Source organism: Vespa velutina, chromosome 12 (genome assembly GCF_912470025.1).
Source record: "Vespa velutina chromosome 12, iVesVel2.1, whole genome shotgun sequence".
Classification (NCBI taxonomy): domain Eukaryota; kingdom Metazoa; phylum Arthropoda; class Insecta; order Hymenoptera; family Vespidae; genus Vespa; species Vespa velutina.
The window spans coordinates 3160243-3180242 of NC_062199.1; the positions used below are offsets into that span (position 1 = coordinate 3160243).

At 35.5% G+C, this 20000-nt stretch overlaps 1 protein-coding gene across 7 annotated transcripts in view; it reads left to right on the forward strand.

Moving 5' to 3' along the window:
* The window catches only part of LOC124953410, a 30352-nt gene that overhangs the window by 6837 nt on the left and 3515 nt on the right, over nt 1–20000 (forward strand). For 6 of the 7 annotated variants that reach the window (XM_047504743.1, XM_047504741.1, XM_047504738.1 and 3 more), the window contains 5 exons: nt 12085–12164; nt 18078–18322; nt 18481–18674; nt 19471–19617; nt 19691–19905. In XM_047504743.1, the coding sequence (XP_047360699.1) occupies nt 12123–12164; nt 18078–18322; nt 18481–18674; nt 19471–19617; nt 19691–19905 (843 nt within the window). In that variant the 5' untranslated portion in view covers nt 12085–12122. The remainder of the gene's footprint in view (nt 1–12084; nt 12165–18077; nt 18323–18480; nt 18675–19470; nt 19618–19690; nt 19906–20000) is intronic. The other variant, XM_047504744.1, reaches the window with a different exon arrangement.

The following is a 20000-nucleotide window of genomic DNA, read 5'->3' on the forward strand; positions in this document are numbered from 1 at the left end:
AAATTCGATATCTTTCAAAAAAAAAACTCGTTAGAGAATGATCATTACACGTAATCTATTTGATACTGCATCAAGTATTGAATTTTAACGAAATAAAAGAAAACCAATTAACAAAAAAAAAAAAATATATATATATATATATATATATATATATATATATATATTAGGGAGACCGGAAAGTAATGTCGTTTCTGCGCATGTCGATATTTGATTGTGATTAAAAATAAAAACTTGTTAAAAATTTATTCGTTTGAATTTAATTTAAGAAAGCGACATTACTTTCTGGTCCCTCTAATATATACATATATATATATATACGTTATCTTTTCTTAAAACATCGTTGTATGAGAAGAAAAGAAAAAAAAAACACAAAAGAAGAAATTTTTGAGGAGAGAGAAAAAAGAAAAGAAGAAAAAAATAAAGAAAGGAGATCGAGTTTCAAGGATTAATATATAAATAATACGGTCAGCTGTTATACTTAAGAGAACGATATACAATCGTTAAAATCGTGCAACGACTTAGCAAACTCCGATGATCCGCTTGCCGATGTTAACGCGTGCGGATTGAACGAACCGCGGCGAGACATCCAGGCGGATAAGGTTCTCTTACGAGTAAATCGAAGTGGGGAGGGAATGTGGTCGGTCGGGAGGCAAGGAGGCCTCACCAAAATTTTCGTGCCGCCGATCTCGGCGCAATGTGCCTGGGATCTCCACGTGCTTTGGGACCAACTCTCTTGCTCTCTCTTTCTCTCTCTCTCTCTCTCTCGTCTTCGATCTACCGTTCTCCTCTTCTTCTCTCATCGACCTCTCATTCCCTCTCATACGAATAGAGGTCCCATTCCCGCGGGCCTTCCAACCTCTTCTCTCCTCTACCTTCTTCTCTGTCTATCTCTCTCTCTCGTTCTCTTGCTCTTTCTCTTTCTCTCTCTCTTTCTCTCTGTCTCTCTCTCTCTCTCTCTCTCTCTCTCTCTCTGTCCCTCTCTTCTCTGTTTCTCCCTCGACGCTTCAGAACCAAGTCGAGCACCCAACCGCTTCGCGGATCCCACAGAGACGAGAAGTTAGCGCGCTCATTCCGGTTAGCGGTTCGAGAAACGCTCTTGCTCTTTGCTCCCGTGTCGTGCTGCGACAGTCGAACGTACGTTTCTAATATACGAACGTTAACGTGCACACGTTAGTTCGTTAGTTTACCCTTAAAAAAAAAAAAAAAAAGAAAAAAAAGAAAGAAAAAAAAAACCGATACGAATCGTAATAATTCCGTGTAATAAATATTATCATTACGTAAATTTAATATGAACGAAATCCTTTAGATTAACGAATTTTGTTCGTTCTGTGTTAATAAATAAAACGAACATTAAGTTTTATATCTGGATTCAATATTAAAAGTATATTTAATTATGATCGTTATTTAAATATCGTGTTAGGGATTCGTTTTAGTTCCATAACTGTCTATATTAATTTTTAAAACTTTTATATTGCCCTCCCCTTCCCTCCCCTTCCCTTTGATATTTCGTTTAATTCGTTAGATCTAAAAAAGTAATAAATCGATAATAAAATTTCTATATTAAGAAATATGCAAATTTATATAAGAAATTAGAAATCATTAGAGAAAATAGAGAGAGAGAGAGAGAGAGAGAGAGAGGGAATGATAGAATGATAGAAACGAGAATTTGTTAAATAAATTAATAAGTATTTAACGAAATATCAACAGAATCAAAAGATTTATTGCACTCATAATCCTCTTGTAAATTATTAAAATTCTTCTTCCATATGCGTAGAATTTATCGTCGTTTATAGTATATAAACACACATACACACACACACACACATATATATATACATATATATATATATAGTACGAATGAAATTGATTCGAAACTTAAGATAAAGACTATGGATGTCGGAGGAGGATATGGGGGTTATGAGGGTTATGGGGTAGGGATGGGGGGGGGGGAGAGACGGGGGAATAAAGAAGATACCTATAACTATATCTTTTCGCGTTGAAAGAAATAATCATCAAAGGAGAGAAGGAGACCCAATGGAATTTCTTTTTTGAAAATTTACATTGAAATAAGTCGGGGAACGTCCGTTTGTCCTCTCCCGACGGATATCAGAGGACTACGGCGGGGCAGAAGGAGTACGCTAACGGTTTTCGAACAGGTGTCATCTCCTTTTTCCGCGCTTCATGAAATATTCACCAGGCATACGATTACGTTAGTAGACGCGCACTAATCCGTGCTTCAGTCTTCGTCTTCTTCTTCGTCTTCGTTTTCCTCATCGTCTTTTTCGTCTTCGTCGTGGTCGAAGGGCATTCAACCTTAGCAATGTGTGCCTGTGTTGTCTCGAATGTGAGATCACGCCCGACATAACTTTGCATTCGTATATCTGCTCCTCTAATTTCTCAGAGAATTAACATTGGCACTTCGCGGCTTTGGTTATTTGTCGAACACACAAAACGAAAGACACCAAGTCTCTCAAACCATATATATTTCTTTTCGTTTTAGCGTCTACCTTGTCTTCTCTGAGAATAACAATCGAGTTTATTCTCTTGCCACGTTTTCCTACGATACACAGTACATACACGTGATATCTACCTACCTATCCACCTATCTACTTTCCTACCTACTACCTACCTACCTACCTATCTATCTACCTACCTACCTACCTACCTACCTACCTACCTACCATGCTCTCTTGCGAATTCTAATTCACCTCTTGGGGTTACGTAACTACGTTTCGGCTTTTGGAATTGCTCGGCACGAATCTCGCCAACGGCGACGTTCCTGTCGGGAATCGTGAAATACCTTGTTTTATATCTTCTCATAGATTTACGATTATTTTATTTTCTTTTTTATTTTCTTATTTATTTATTTATTTTTTTCTTTCTTTCTTTCTTTCTTTCTTTCTTTCTCTCCTTTCTTTTCTCTTTCAATCACATTTGTTTCCCCGTTTTTTTTTTTTTTTTTTTAATAAAACGTACGGACTATTTCATTATCAAAATCTCTATACGGGAAATTATCATAGAGAATTATATGTCTTAGACGTTATAGCTTTGTAAATCATATATTTAATGGATCCTATAAAAAAAAAAAAAAAATAATAATAATAATAATAATAATAATCTCAATTAAATTGTAGGATAAAAACTATCGAAGATTTGTCACGAGATTTTAATGATAAAATTTTGGATAAAGAAAAAAAAAAAAAAAAGAAAAAAAAAACAAAAAAGCTATAATCTCAATTAAAATCTTAGAATAAAAATTAATCATTTAGGAATAAAATATTAACGGAGATATCGTTAGAATTTATAAGAGGAAGAAAATTCGTCGAAAAAAAAAAAAAAGAAAAAAGAAAAAGAATTTTCTTAAAATTTATTTAAGCTTTAGCTTAAAATTATCGAAAGGGACGTTAAATAAGATCGAACATTGAGTAAGTCGTACGATTACAGGTAGGCCTTTCAGTGGCTACTAGTGCCGTTGAAATGGTCCATAATACTTTAATCAACGTATCGAAACCCAAGAGATATACGAGGCGTGTCGTAATCGGAGCGGGAGTTAGGCTCGTGTCGCTCGTGTTCGTGTATGTCGATTATTGCCGAGGATTCGAGAACGCGTGCACGCACGATAACCGGTATCGTCACAGATCCATGCCATTATCCATTATACGCGCAGGTATTACGTTCATTTGACACGCTATCCGAGTATTCGAGGTGCGCATAACCGACAAAGTAACGCGATTCCGCGTCCCGAACTGGGACACAACACGCGTGTGCATCTCCATGCGTGGCTAATCCAAGTTGATCTCATTAAACCGATGTTGGATAGAGAAGGTTAACCGATAGGAAAGAAATTTTCTCTGTTATGCCTATGTACTTCCTTATTTGAAATTGAGATAAAGAAAACGATTAAATGGATGACCAGGCGGCGAAACGTTTCTAATAAAAATGAAAATTGCGATAAATCATATCTATCTATCTATCTATCTTTCTTTCTTTCTTTCTTTCTTTCTTATTTTCTTTCTTTATGTTTATACATTGATTCTGAACGGTAGCATAGAGAGAGAGAGAGAGAGAGAGAGAGAGAGAGAGAGGGAGGAGGGAAGGATGAGCTCTTAAGAAAAAATCCTTCCTACGTTTTATTCGTTTTTCTTTCCCCTTCTTCTTCTTTTTCGTTTCTTTTTGTTTTTCTCTTTTTTTCTCTTTTTTTTCTCTTTTTTTTTCGTTTTTTTTTTTCGTTTTTTTTTTTTTTTGATACATTTAATCTCCCAATAGAACACGAAAAATTACATCATAAGATCAACGGGGATATTATATTTAAATATTTTTTTTTCTTTTTTTTTTTGACAAATTAAAATTTGCATATATGCAATTCAAAGTACGATGAAAATGATATGAAGAAACGTTAAAGAAGAGAATTGCCTTTTACACGTAGGAAGTTAAATCCCATCTACCCTTCGTCGTTTCTTCTAATCACGATTACGCATTAATGCATTTGCTTTGCATGCCCTCTTATTCCATGATTTCCTACATCTTATTTCCTGTTCCCTTCAACCAGCAAAATTACTTTTTACGTAGAGTTTCGAACGCACGCGCTATACCATAATACTATAACATACGACGCGGCCATTACTTCCTAACGAACGAGTAATAAGGATTTGAAAAAAGAGCAATTAAGGACCAACCGAGGTTGGCCGAGAGCACGCAGCGTTACGCGTTAATTTCAGTCGACTTTTTTCTAATCATTTCATCCGCTTCTAACTTTTTAAAATGATGAGCGAAAAGCTTTAGTACAGTCCAATAAAACTCTTTGTAGAAATTTATTCTTTTCCTTTTTTTGTTCTTTTTTCTTTTTTTTTTTTATCTCTCTCTTTTCTTCTTTTTTCTTCTTTTTTTTTTTCTTTTTTTCCTTCTCAAACACTTCCTTCGTTTAAAGAGAAGAATGTTATAAGCAAAAAGAAAAGAAAAAGAAGAAGAAGAAGAAGAAGAGGAAGAAAAAAATTTTATCAATTTAATCGCTAGCTTCGGTCACGTATAGATAATCCTAATAAATGTATTGCAGTAATAACAAGGACGAGATTCTCGAAACTTTTTAATGGGGTAGCTATGGTGTTAATTATGTTGACCATTCGTAGAGCTTGCCTTGTTAATTACGTACACATGTGAAACATCCATTCACGATGTTACATCGTCATTCATACAGTTATATATATATATATATATATATATATATATATATATATATATATTACATAATATATATTATAGCTGTCTCTTTTTCATACATTATATATAGGTAGAATCACAACGAATTCCCATGAAAATTTTATACATACTTATGGTGTTTCAATGTCATTGGACACACGTTGATAATCGGCAATTGGCACGCGATAATTGCACTTTTTCTTCTTTGATTTCTCGCTCATCGTCGGTGATAGTCGTCCGATAGTAGTCAATGCGATCCACCGTATCGCATTTAACCGTTAACGTTAACATACGCGATCTCGGGCTCGGTGAATGGATCGTAAAGTCAATTACGTGCACTCTTACGGGTCGTGCGAACGAGACTCCTCTCTCGAACCATCCTTATCCTTCGTATATATCGTTCTCGATATTCTTTACGATTCACTGAGTGATAAACTCTCTCTCTCTTTCTCTCTATCTCTCTCTCTCTCTTTCTCTCTTGTGTAAACTGCAACCAGATCGTATACCGTCGTAACCAATCCAAATAGAGATGTAAAAATTCCATCGAGAGGAAAAGTTTAATAAAAGTCGATCATACGGAAAGTTTTCTGAAGGATCGAAAGAATCATGAGTTATGTAGATACATTCCTGAGCGAGAGGGAAACTGAGATAATAAATGGAAGTAATTTACAAAAAAGAAAAAGAAAAAAAAATAAAATAAAATAAAATAAAATAAAATAAAAATAAAATAAAATAAAAATAAAAATAAAATAAAAATAAAAATAAAATAAAATAAAAATAAAAATAAAATAAAAATAAAAATCTACCGTTAAATCTATAATATTAATTAACAGTGATCAATAACACGAACGAAATTTCGAAGGATCGATTAGTGCGAAAGGAGTTTTCTTTCTTTATTTTTTTTTTCTTTTCTCTCTTTTCATCTCTCCAAAAAAAAAAAAAAAAAAAGGTTGATCTTTCACACGATGCGAGAAATAAATAAAGAGTGGGCGTTCGTCTCTCACGTATAAAAATAATTAATTAAATCGTCGTTCTCGTAGATGCAAATTATCGAGTGTCTCAAATAATCGAACAGAGAAGATTTATAAACGTCGTGTAAACTAAAACAAATAACTTTGATGCCATTATATGTCATTCAAATAATTCTCACTCTTGTACTCGTCTAACATAAGTGATAAAATCGTCATTTATTACTTCATCCATCGTCACGTCTAAAACGATATCTAATTTAAAATAGAATTAGCGTTATATATATCAAAGAATTCTATGATCAAACGTATAATTATTATTACATCGATTAAACGTAATAACGTTTATAAATATTAAAACGTCGTTACGAAAAAATTAATTACGCTATAAGAGTTTGATATATCTTTATTTCATTGAAAATATATAGTTCGATTAGTTTTACACGATAAATAAATTTGTAAAATTAACCAAAGCGTATGATATCTTATATAGATCATACATTAGAATTTTACCTTATCTTTCATTCTCATTCATTTATTATTTATAACTAATTTAGGCGATAAGTTTTATTCGCTCGTTCGTGTTCGTTCGTTCCAAGAAATCTATAAAATTTATCTGACCGGTCGTTGAGCATTAAACGGCAGGAAGAAGCTGGACTCTGTAACGCTATCTTGACCTGGTTCTCGTCATCGGCAACATTTCGTGTTAATTTCCCTCCTCATCTCTCTCTCTCTCTCTTTCTCTCTCTCTCTCTCTCTCTCTCTCTCTCTCTCTTTACCAGTTATATCTGGTAACAATATCCTCTGGTAGTTGAAAGGACACGCAAAGAATTTTGCTGGACCACCATCGTAAACGTCATCGTACGACGACTTAATCTTGAGTTCGGCAAATTATTCTTTAAGGAAGTAAAGTTCTCACGCAACACGTATATAACCTTTTCCTCCCAATTTGTTTTCTCGAAAGACACACGCTCGCGCATATTATCCTTCCCCGTGCAGCATCGTAAAAGATTTCAAACAGGTTCTTCTTCTTCTTCATTTTCATCTTCAGCTTCATCTTCATCATCTTCTTCTTCTTCTTCTTCTTCTTCTTTTTCATTCGATATCACGAATACGTATAATAACCGATAATTCTTGATATCTCCGAATCTATATTCCCATCGTACGAACGACTAGGATCTTAGAGATCAATCGACGATACATCTTTATCAACCGTTATATAAATCGACCATTAACAAGTATGATTCATACGGAGTTTCTAAAGTATATAACGTTAAATTAATCGGGAATAATCGATAAAAGAAAGAAAAAAACAAAAAAAAAAAAAACAAAAAAAAACAAAAAAAAAATCAAATTTATACGCAAACGGATTTGCGTCCGACGATCGTTCGAAAGAAGAAGAAGAAGAAGAAGAAGAAAAAAAAGAAGAAGAAGAGGAAGAAAAATAAAACAAGAAAAAGGCAAAAGGGAAAAAGAAAAGAAACAAAAAATGTAGGAGGGAAGAAAAGAGTTCTTCTCTTTTTTCCTTTTTCTTTTTTTTCTTTTTCAACTTTTTTTTTTCCTCTATCCTTTCCTTCTTTCCTTCTTTTTATTTTCACTTGATTTCTTTCGTCCCCCACTCCTCCTCCTCCTCCTCCTCCTCCTCCCCCCCCCTCTCGCCCTATATCAATACTCTGTTCTATGGTAAGAACGTAATTGAATTTATTATACTCGTATATAAATAAGAAGCAATAGAAGTTGCTACTTTGATACGTTGCGACTCACGTACTCACGGAGACAAATCGGCCCGTATGCCCGTGCTTGCGTGTTCTCGGTGCGATTGACGGTGAGTGACGTTGAGGTTGATGGAGAAAAGAGGAGCCGAGGAGAGACGGTGTTGTCACATTAAAACGTCTTCGAACGGTGCTGAAGGGGAATTATTAGCGTGGGATCTATCGCACACACATTTATTTAGAGAAAAAGAGAGAAAGATAGACAGACAAAGAAAGAGAGAGAGAGACAAACAGAAAGAGAGAGAGAGAGATATGGTAGGATCTGGCTGAGCGCGGTTTGCTTGAGCGAGAACCACCGTTATGAAGACGCGTGCAATCCAACCGGCTCGCTCGAAACATTCCTGGAATGTATTGTGCGCGTTCTGCCACTGCGGCTACGTTTCTACTCGCGTGTGATGAGGAAGAGGAGGAGAATGAGATGAAGAAGAAGAAGAAGAAGAAGAAGAAGAAGAGGAATAAGAATAAGAAAAAGGTGAAAGAGGAGGAGGAAATAATGCAGGAAATCTCTTTTCCTTCGGCTTCCTTCTATCCGATCGGATAGGATATAACATAATTTCAAAGCTCACATGTCGATTACACCTTTCATATTATTTATTATGTTACGGTCTTTAAATTCTTTAAGGTTAATCACCGTTTAGAAATATTTGTTTGTGTGCATGTGTATATGTGTGTCTCTGTCTGTGTGTGTGTGTGTGTGTGTGTGTGTGTCTGGTGAATCGAAAACACGCGAGGCAGTTTGTCTACTCTACTACTTGTCGCCCACGATTAATCCTTCCGCTTGTGGGACCACCCGTTTCGAGTTCGACACACTTTCGCCGAGTTCAATGAGTTCTGGAATTCATTGCTCCCTCCTTCTCTCTCTCTCTCTCTCTCTCTCTCTTTCTCTTTCTCTTTCTCTTTCTCTCTTTCTCTCATTGTCTGTCTCTCTGTCTCTTTTGTCAGCATATTTATTAGCTTACTCCGAGTAGATTTGTTTCGTAGCAAATAGAAACTCCATTAATTATGTCACCTTTATCAAAGGTAATTTCTTCATTGACAATTTTGATTGACGTTAAGATTACAAAGTAATACTTAAAAGAAGATCCATAAGAAGTCCATGGTATTGTCTTTGGAAGGATCGACATTAGACACGGATGTCTTGGTTCGATTTCACGGTACTTTAAACAGTCTTTTCGTACTCTGAATCACGACGATCGTTACGGTTGAATGAAGATAGGAATGAAAGCTCAATGATTTAATGTTTAAAGAGGAATCATTTTAAATGTAATAAATAATCGTTTTTATTCCTTGTCATTATACACGTCAAGGTATCTAATAAATTTTAAATTAATTATAATACAAAATGTTATATCGAAAACCCATTTAAATTCTTTATAAGACAAGTAGATATAAATATGGTATAGAAAGGTATAAATATGTTTAAGTATAATTAACGTCACCAAGCGTATTCTATTTCGTTTACGGTCTGTTGAAGGCTGTCGTAATGTCGGCGAAACGTTTGTTACCGTTCAAACCCAGTACCCTATTCCTTTTTCCCCCCTTTATCTCTTTCTCTTTCTTTCTCAACGATGACTTCACGTAGTCGTTCGAGAGTTAACAACATCCTACCACTACTCCGTTAAGTTTTCTGCTTCATCTCCCACGACGGGAGAGACTTACGGAGTGTTTAGTCCGTGCTACTTGCTACTTCGCTCGAGTAAACAAAGTACCACGCATACACTTTACTCTACAACGTGATATCTATTCGTTTGTTTGTTCACTAACGTTTCTTTATCGAATATATCAATATTCTCTATCGATGGAACTTTGATCTACTTGAAATTTTCAATCAATATTTAAATAGGATACGTTTGACAATAATCGTCTATTGATTGATAGATCATCCCTTTCGATCTATTACAATCGAACGATAATTCAATTTTCAAAATATTAATTACATTTAAAGTACGATACTGAAGTTGAAATGTTATTGAAAGAATTAATCGACAAATCGATTGATATTCTCTTATACGATGATCGTCCATGGAAAGTCAATTTCTAATTCTGTCAATGATTAGAGAGAGAGAGAGAGAGAGAGACGGGTGGGTGGCGAGAAGGGGGTAGAGGAGATCGGTGAACCAACGATGCGTTTAATCTGACAAAAAGCTAGCGGACCTAACGAGCCTTGGAACGAGGCTTGAAATTGCATTGATTCCTCGCTATCAATGCAATCCCTTTGATACGATTATCTTCTAATCTCTAAAACGATTATTTTTCATTTATTCGTTCGTTCAATGTCGTATCATTTATTCGCTTATCGGAACACCTTTGTATTATTTAATAACAAAAATTTAATTTCGATTGTCGAGTTATATTAAAAAAAAAAAAAAAAAAAAAAAAAAAAAAGGAAACAAAAATCAAACGAAAAATTAAAAGGCAATATAAATTTCTCAGCTAATCATTTTGATATTTCTACGCCAATGTTAAGAGAAACCAATGGCTTTAGAAAACTATTCTCGGCAATAATAAAGTATCGTCTTTCCATGATACTATACACTATCATCACCCATCATCATCACCCATGGTATTCTTATCTCTTTTTCTTTGGGATGTTTTTTTCTATCCTAGGACGATAATCATTGGTAATGAGTTGTTGCAGGCAGAATGATAGCACCGGAAACGATCGTATGGATTCGTATTCATCTTAACTCTTCTCTTGATATCTACCTTGATGTAACTCGTAGTACGTTTGATATTTATTTGACGCAATCACACGTTAGAGAAAATGCACGATAAAAATTAGCTCCAATCTTTTACCAGCAACTATGTATATACGTACACATACATATATATATATATATACACATACGTACCGTTAGAACGATCGAAGCTAATTCCTACGAAGAAAGCAAGGAAACGTTCTTGGCTCGCGACATTCGTAATTCCATTGTCTTTAAAATAAGAGACTTGTATTTCCGGATGTAGGTATATATATATATATATATATACATATACATATATATTGTATGGTAATTTCTTCAAACTGAAATGGAAAGGTGATAATATCAATAAACGCATAAATGCAAGACACGCTTCGTCAATTTGTAATCGAGCTTTGTATATATATATATATATATATATATATACTGATGCTTGGAAATGGTAAAGCAAATTGTTTCGTGTATTTTCATTTTCATAAGTAATTCATTCATCCTCCTTCCCTCCCTCCCTCCCTCCCTCCCTCCCTCCCTCCCTCCCTCCCTTCGTCCCTCCCTCTCTACCATCTACCTATTCTAGTTTTATGATTACATTCTTTGTAAATAGACAATTCCAGGCACTTTTCCTCTTCCGTTTGGATATAATTATCATATAACTATACGTGTCCTAATTAAATAACTTTACGAGACTACAATTATGGTAGTTGAAACGAATATGAAAGAGACTCTTATATACGTCATAACTTTCAGTAATTTATTATTCAATTGTGAAATTTTGCTTTTGAACAATGAATTGTACTTCGTTAAGAAAAACATAATAAAACAAATAAAAAGAGATAAAGATAGAGAGAGAGAGAGAGAAGAAATGAAAGAAGGAAAGAAAAATAATCTTCTTTAAAAAAAGATCAGAGTGGTTATTTGAATTTTCCCATATATAAAACTCTAACGATTCGCGTTCGTTCTCATAAATTTACGATTATAAAAGTATCTTTTATCTCCATGTAAACGTCAGATTTATCTCGATCTTGAGCACAACATATGCGTGCGTGCGCGCGCGCGCCTGAGCATTCTTATCTCACACACAACATAAGCATGATTTCTCTCGGCTCAAGTCAATTTTGTTCTCCAAACCTCGTTGGGATTCGAACCGCGACCTGCCGGACGGTGTTCAGTTAATTTGCTCGCTAGACCATGCTGCTCTTGGATAAATTAAAATAGATCCGGCTAGAGTAGAGTGCCCCTTTACGATATACGTTGTCCCGCTGGGTATCTCGATCGAAGAAAAAAAAAAAAAAAAAAAAAAAAAAAAAAAAAGAGAAAAACAACAAAAAGAAAAAGAAAGAACGAGGAGATTAAAAAAAGATAAAAAAAAAAAAAAAGAATAATAATAATAATAAAAATGAATCGAAACGGTATTAAAGTGACGTCAATCTGTTTCTTTATTTCTTTCAGGGAAGCGTGTTTCATCGTGAGAGGCTGGGACCTCCAGGATGCCAGGGGTGTGGAAGTTGCTACGCATGCTGATCTATATGGTGAGTGAAATCGTTCCTTAGATCCTTCTACGAAGATCATAAATTTGCACGATCATAGATATACACATAGATACACACACATACACACACACATATATATATATATATATAGTGTGTCTCGGATCTAACGGTCTTTCGGTTCTCTCAACGACAACAATGATGATGATTCACTATTCGTGTTACAATTATATTTAACGTCATAAATTTTTTTTTCGGTATTATTATTATTATTATTATTATTATTATTATTATTATTATTATTATTATTATTATTATTATTATTAATATTATTATTATAACTATTATCATCATCATCATCGTCATTATCATCATTATAATCGTAAGAATATCATAAAATATATCTAATTATTTCCATTAGATCAGATATCGAGGAATAGGAAAAGAGATTATTATGGATCATCACTTTTACTTTATCAACTTATTTAAAGTTATCTTATCTTATGGGAAAAGTAAAGAACGTCGATTGGCTATTAAGTATCGATTCTTAATATACGATACATCGTCCGATAACACGGAAGAGGAGCTCGCGGTTTGTTCGAACTTTGATCATCACCGAACTTATCTAAACTTCTCTCTCCCTCTCTCTCTCTCTCTCTCTTTCTCTCTCTCTCTCTCTCTCTCTCTCTCTCTTTGAACTATACTAGGATCGATTTAGACGTGGGAACCTCTATGGTAATCTTTATTCTTGATCTATCCCTTCTAGCGGGTTTCTTTTGTCCATCAATTAGACGCTGATGATGGAAGCAGCATTAAAAACTAGCAATTCCGATAATGGACTGTAAGTCTAGCGATCCTTTAATTAAAGAATAACGGTGAATAGGGTCCGAGTATTTGTCGAATCTAATGATCATGGTATTGGTACCGGTTGAGGAGAAGTGTAAAAAAGAAATGTGTTTTGGAGATGATGAGAAAGAAGGAAGGAAAGAAAGAGAAAGAGAAAAAAAGAGAGAGAGAGAGAGAGAGAGAGAGAGTGAGGGGGAGAGAGAGACACAGATAAATAGAAAGAAAGAAAGAAAGAAAGAAAGAAAGAGCTAGTCGAAAAGGCGATCAAGGAGAAACTCGTGGTGATAACTCGATGACAATACGATGACGCCGCAGGAATCGCAACAGCTTGCAAGCGGATATTGGTGCCTACTCTAGGTACCGTTAGGTGAACATCAAAAGACCCCCACCAAGAACGACATCGGCATCGTCACCCTAAGATCGTCCACGTCCATCCATTTACATTATTCAAGAGCTCTGCACTGTGAGCTGCTATCGACGACGGTGTCTGGACAGTGAGATCTCTTATTGCGCTTTCGCCTTGGGAAACGCGGCTCCACGTCATGGATTTCACGTTTCCTTCTTCTCCTCCTCCTCCTCCTCCTCCTCCTCCTCCTCCTCCTCTTATTCCTCCTATTCCTCCTATTCCTCTTGATTCCTCCACCTCCTCATCTTTCTCTCTTGTCTATCGCCTTAACTCGACTTCGGATATCTCTTCGAATAGATCTCAACTTAGAACGGGGAATCTCGATGCCGAGTGAACTCGATAAAAACGATAGACTGGACTGTATCTACTTTATATATATATATATATATATATATATATATATATATATATATGTATGTATGTATGTATGTATGTATGTATGTATGTATGTATGTATGTATGTATGTATGTATGTATGTATGTATGTATGTATGTATGTATGTATGTATGTATGTATGTATGTATGTATGTATGTATGTATGTATGTATGTATGTATGTATGTATGTATGTATGTATGTATGTATGTATGTATGTATATATGTATGTATGTATGTATGTATGTATGTATGTATGTATGTATGTATGTATGTATGTATGTATGTATGTATGTATGTATATGTGTGTGTGTGTGTGTACATGTAGCTGTGTGTATCTTCGCCAGACTGTATCCAAAGCCGTTATCATTGATACTATCTATTCGATTATTTCAAGACGATATCGAATATCGATTTGACAATTAATCATTTACTTTTGTAATACTTTTTTGAAAAGGAAACCATCGAACATGAAGAATCATCGAATCGTGAATAAGTCGGATATGCTCTAACGTTCCCTTTGACTCGTTCTGATATTATACGTTAGAACATATAAAGAAAGAGAGAGAGAGAGAGAGAGAGAGAACGAAAGGGCTGATCGAGTTTGGCAGGCAGGCGTAAAGAGAAACTATTTCCGCGTGTCGGAGGGAACACAATCGAATGGGCAGTAACGGGCATTAGTATTCGAAAGCCGATGAATATATACAGTATGGGAAGCTACCAGCATACTTGGCTCGTACGAGTAACTCGGAATACTGATACATTCGCGTTTGTAACGAACTGCCGAGGAATCGTAAAGCCTACCCCTATAATATACGCTTCCGCATTGGGAAAATTTATTATAAATTTATTATAGTTTACCCGTTCCTTTATATTATCGTCTTGGAAATTTTCGAACGAAACGAAACGAAACGAAACGAAACGAAACGAAATGAAATGAAATGAAATGAAATGGAACGACGTTCGATCCAACGATAATATATTCATTCTTCGTTATTATTGATAAATAAAATTATTGATCGATACGTTTAAATGAACGAAAGCAACAAATCCAATGGACACATTTATCGAAGCTCAGATTCCGATCGATCGTTAATCCGATCTACGAAGAGAAGTACTCTAACGTGATCTTGAATCGATCCTCTCTTGACGAGTTAGCAAAAAGGTGCCTCTTGTGAGATAGAAACAGTGAGAGAGACAGAGAGGGAGAGAGAGAGAGAGAGAGAGAGAGAGAGAGAGAGATAGACGAGCACGAGCTGATGGCGAACGCGTGGTGGACGTTCCGCCAGGTGCGTAATCATTTCTAATGAAACGTTGTCATTTAACAGTGCGATTGTAAGAGCTCAGAAACTTGTTTTCACTTGTGCGAAAAACAGCGACCGTTAATGCAGCGGTAAAGACGCCTCTCCCGTTACAGCATTGCGCGAGCATAGAATACACGGGGAACACCTTCCATCGTTCCAGCCTCGTTTACGTACGTGTCGCGGATTTTCTCTCTCTCTCTTTCTCTCTCTCTCTCTCTCTCTCTCTCTCTCTTTCTCTTTCTTTCTATCTCTCTCTCTCTCTCTCTCTCTTTCTCTTTCTATCTCTCTCTTTCCTGAGTTAACCACGTTCGTGGTAATACGACAGGATGGACATACAACACACATATAGAGAACGGAACGTCATTTCTAGAAACGTTCAGAAGATAGACGGACACGCCTAATCTCTCCGTGACCTACCTCGTCCTCGTCGTCGACTAGTCTCATGCTCTCTCTCTCTCTCTCTCTCTCTCTCTCTCTCTGTCTCTCTCTCTCTCTCTCTCTCTCTCTCTTTCTCTTTCTCTCTCTCATGCGCGCTTCGAGTCACGTTGGCCTTCGACACGACTGGGACCGGGACCAGACCGGACCAGACCGGACGGGACGTGACGGGACGGGACGGGACGGGATGGAATGGGACGGGACGAGCGTCTTCCTCTCTTCAACTTCGCCGTTTTATGTCTATTAGACAAATGAGACTATAAAAAAAAAAAAGAAAAAAAGGGAAGAAGAAGAAAAAAACGAAAAAAATTGTGGAAATAAGCTGCCTAACTCTATTACAAAATCATAAAAGATTGATTAATTAATTATTTAATTGATCGATCAATTAATTAATTAAGAGGAAAGAATGTTAATTAATTTCTTACACGAGCGTGTAAGATTTTCTTTCATAATCGATAATTTATCGTGACCCCATGAAAATTTTTCTTTCGTATAGTTTCGAATTTAACGATCATGAATATTAATTATTTCGTATAATTTATTTTCGCAAATTATCGACGACTCCTCGTTGTCGTAAGGAAATCGGGGGAAAAAAAAGAAAAATTAGATAGATGTATGAGATATTATATGATGCAAACGTTCCATTCGCTCGTCGTGATCCATCCATCGATCGTAATGATTATTACGCTCTACACGATCATTATCCTCGCTTGGTAGCAAAATCTATTGGATGCTACGTATGATCATAAGTTTCTTGATCGAGCATGGAGAGCGTTATCACGTAAATCACAGATTCCAGCTTACTCTCTCTCTCTCTCTCTCTCTCTCTCTCTCTCTCTCTCTCTCTCTCTCTCTCTCTCTCTCTCTCTCTCTCTCTATGTCTTGCTCCCTGCTCTCCACCCTTCTCCTTCTTCTCCCTCCCTCTCCCCACCTCTTATACCTCTCTCTTTCTCTCTCACATCTTTTTTTCTGATACCAGACAGGAAGTAACATTTAAAGGCTCTTTGAAGATACAACGACTAGATCCTATTTCATTGGAGTTAAAATGAACACGAAAGAACAGTGAATTATCTGTAATTATACGATCACTCGTTGTATGTAGTATTTCATTATCGATAATAGCAGTAAAAGTCCTGTAATTATTTCACTACTAGCGACTTACGGCAAACGTGTCTCTCATCTGTAATGCATCCACTTACGCATAATAGATACCAAAGAGATTTTCTAATGATCAATTAAAACGAAGAATATCTTTACTTTATCTGTGATACTTCGTCATCTTTATATACTGCAAAAAGATCATTCAAATGATGAGCAAACATATGTCTCGACAATTTTTTTTTTCTTTCTATTTTTTCTGTTTCTTTTTTTTTTCTTTATTTTCTTTCTTCTTTTTTTCTTTTTTTTTTCCTTTTTTGTAAAGAACTGTTATCTCCTCGGGCGTGTTCAAGCGTATCTCGTTGGATTACAAATATTTGCTAATATACATTGGCTACATCGAGATGAAAACATAATTATACGTTGCTCGAACTCTTTTTTTTTTTTTTTTTTTTTGTTTGCCATCGTTTAATTTCTTAATTTAGTAGTAAGACGAGTCCTTGTGCAGTGTCGAGTCATCGAGAAATGACGTGAGAGAATTGTTGTTTGGAATTTTTTTGTTTGGGGTTTTTTTTTTTTTCGTTTTCTTTTTGCTGTTGTTTGTTCGTTCGTTCGTTTCACCAAAATAACAACAACGGTATTTTAACAATGTAGAAGAGAATTATGATTCAGGAAGAAAGAAGAAAATTATGTTACCCTTTGACCCAAAGATCAGAAACAACCATACACCATAAACACCATCGTACATAGTCATTGTGATAACATTCACTGTAAGATTTCAAAGGGTTTCTAAGAAGAACCATAATTTTCTCTAACCTCGATTGAGGGAGGTCGTAGTCGTTTTGTAACTGGCGAAAGAAATTTTTTCGTTTGAAAATAAAACGTCGATTGAATCACGTTCGCATAGAAATAATAAGATTTTCTTTATCCTCCACTTTTTATCCCAATAAACGATTATATCATAAATATTCGAAAACAAAAGATTTTGAATTTAGGAAATAGAAAGGACGATTTCTAAGGACATTTGAATTTTAGCCACGTTCGTAATATCCTCAATATTCGTAAATTCAAAAAATTCTTTTTAACCAAATACGTGAATAAGAAAAAATTTATATATATATATATATATACATATATATGTCTCATCATGGAATTATCTACATTTTATATTACAATGTTAAATACATGAATCAACAGAATCATAACTCGACTGGTTAATTTATTCAAGAGTTCCAAGAAAATTCATTTTTACGTTTCCATTCGTGACGACTAATAATAATAATTGAAAAGGTAAATTAAAGATGTATATATATATATATATATATATATATATATAATAAAGCAAAAAAAATACAGGAAAGAAAAAAGAGAAAGAGAGAGAGTGGGAGGGGGAATGAGAGAGAGAGAGAGATAGAGAGAGAGAGAAAGAGAGAAAAGAAAAAAAAAAGGAAAAAGACAAAAATAAACTTGGTTTAATCGTTGAATTCTCAGGTGGTTGGCTTGAAGAACGTTGGTAGCAACGGCGACATCTGGCCGCTTGAAAGGCCAGAGGGCATGCCGGCCATCCAATCCCTCGAAGTGATGTGCGGAAAGGATCACATGGACGTTCATCTCTCGTTTTCGCAACCATTCGAGGGAATTGTTTCGTCCAAGGGCCAACATGCCGATCCTCGATGCGTTTACGTTCCACCGTCAACAGGACAAACGTTCTTCTCATTTCGTATAGCATATGCCAGGTGAGATTAAGATAAAAAAAGAAAAAAAAAGAAAAAAAATGAATATCGTCGAAATCGATTTAAAGAAAAAAAAAAAAAAAAAGAAGAAGAAGAAGAAGAAAGGAGAAAAAATATCCAATCGTCCAAGAATCATTCGAATTTTAATATAAATCTTATAGATGCGGTACAAAGCCGGACATGCACGGACAATTTTACGAGAATACCGTTGTCGTTCAATACGATAAGGATCTACTTGAAGTTTGGGACGAAGCTAAACGATTGCGATGCGAGTGGTTTAACGATTATGAGAAAACTGCATCGAAACCGCCGATGGTGATAGCCGATCTCGATGTTATACAATTAGATTTTCGAGGTAAATTTTTTTTACACAGTTTATCGATCATCAAAATTTACGTCATATCTGTCGAAAAGATTATAGATAGATAGATAGATAGATAGAGAGAGAGAGAGAGAGAGAGAGAGAGAGAGAGAAAGAAATTTTGATAATGATATCACGTAGCTAAATGCAGTGGGCAGATACAACAAGGATACTGTGATCATCTTCGTGGTAGAAAGAGTTTAATGCGCGGGATCGCACTGTACTCGTATACACGAGGACTCGTGTATCCGCGGTTGACCACAGGTGTGGAACCGCAGGATCGCTACTTAATTTCAGCTTTCGTAACGTGGATACATCACGCTTAGGAGCCGCAACAACAGAAACAACAGCAACAGTAAAAGGAGGGTTTCGATGCGAATCGATATTTTGTTTGTTAGAAAATTTCTTTCCTTCTTTTTTTTACTTTGTTTTGTTTTGTTTTCCTTTTGTTCTTTTTTTGTTTTTTCTTCCTTTTGTACTCGAAAGAGAAAAGAAAAATAACGCGAATCATTGAGATTTTCACGTATTAGAAAAATTTCGATAAAGTCTCGACCGTGTTAACGGTCGTCGTCATTAAAGATAAAAGAAAAAAAAAATTAATATCGTGGAAATCGATTTAAAGAAAAAAAAAAAAAAAAAAAAAAAAAAAAAAAAAAAAAAAAAAAAAAAAAAAAAAAAAGAAAAAGAAGAAGAAGAAGAAGAAAGGAAAGAAAAAAATCCAATTCATAAGAAATATTGGATATTGAATATTCGTAAAAGGGATAAGAATCGAAGATTTTATATTCGAAAGGGGACAATGTGGACTGTTGGATGGAAATACAACATGGGAAAGGACCATGGGCTCCGCCAGTGTCTGGCATCGTTCCTCTTGGCTCGACTCTAACGCTGGTCGTCGCGATAAACGATTACCGAGGTAACGAGCGACAGAACTCCCAAGGTACACGAGACTCCTTGCATACCTTACAGACGAACCTGCTCTAACATAACTCTCGTTATTAAACTGGGCGCAGGTGAGTTCGACATGCGAGTCAAATCGTGCGTTGCTTCGGACGGCGGTGGACACACGATACAGCTCAGCGATGAGTTCGGATGCGTTCTAAGGCCTAAGATGATCAGCCGTTTTCTCAAGGCCAGAGGATCGGACGATCGCGCTACTGTTATAACATATGCTTTCTTCCATGCATTCAAGTTTCCTGATGCTCTTAGCGTCCATATCAAGTGCAAGGTGAAACGTCATTAGGATTAAGGATATGCGTTTTTCGTTTTTCTTTACTTTCTTTTTTACTTTTTTCTTTTTTTTTTTTTTCTTTTCCTTTTATT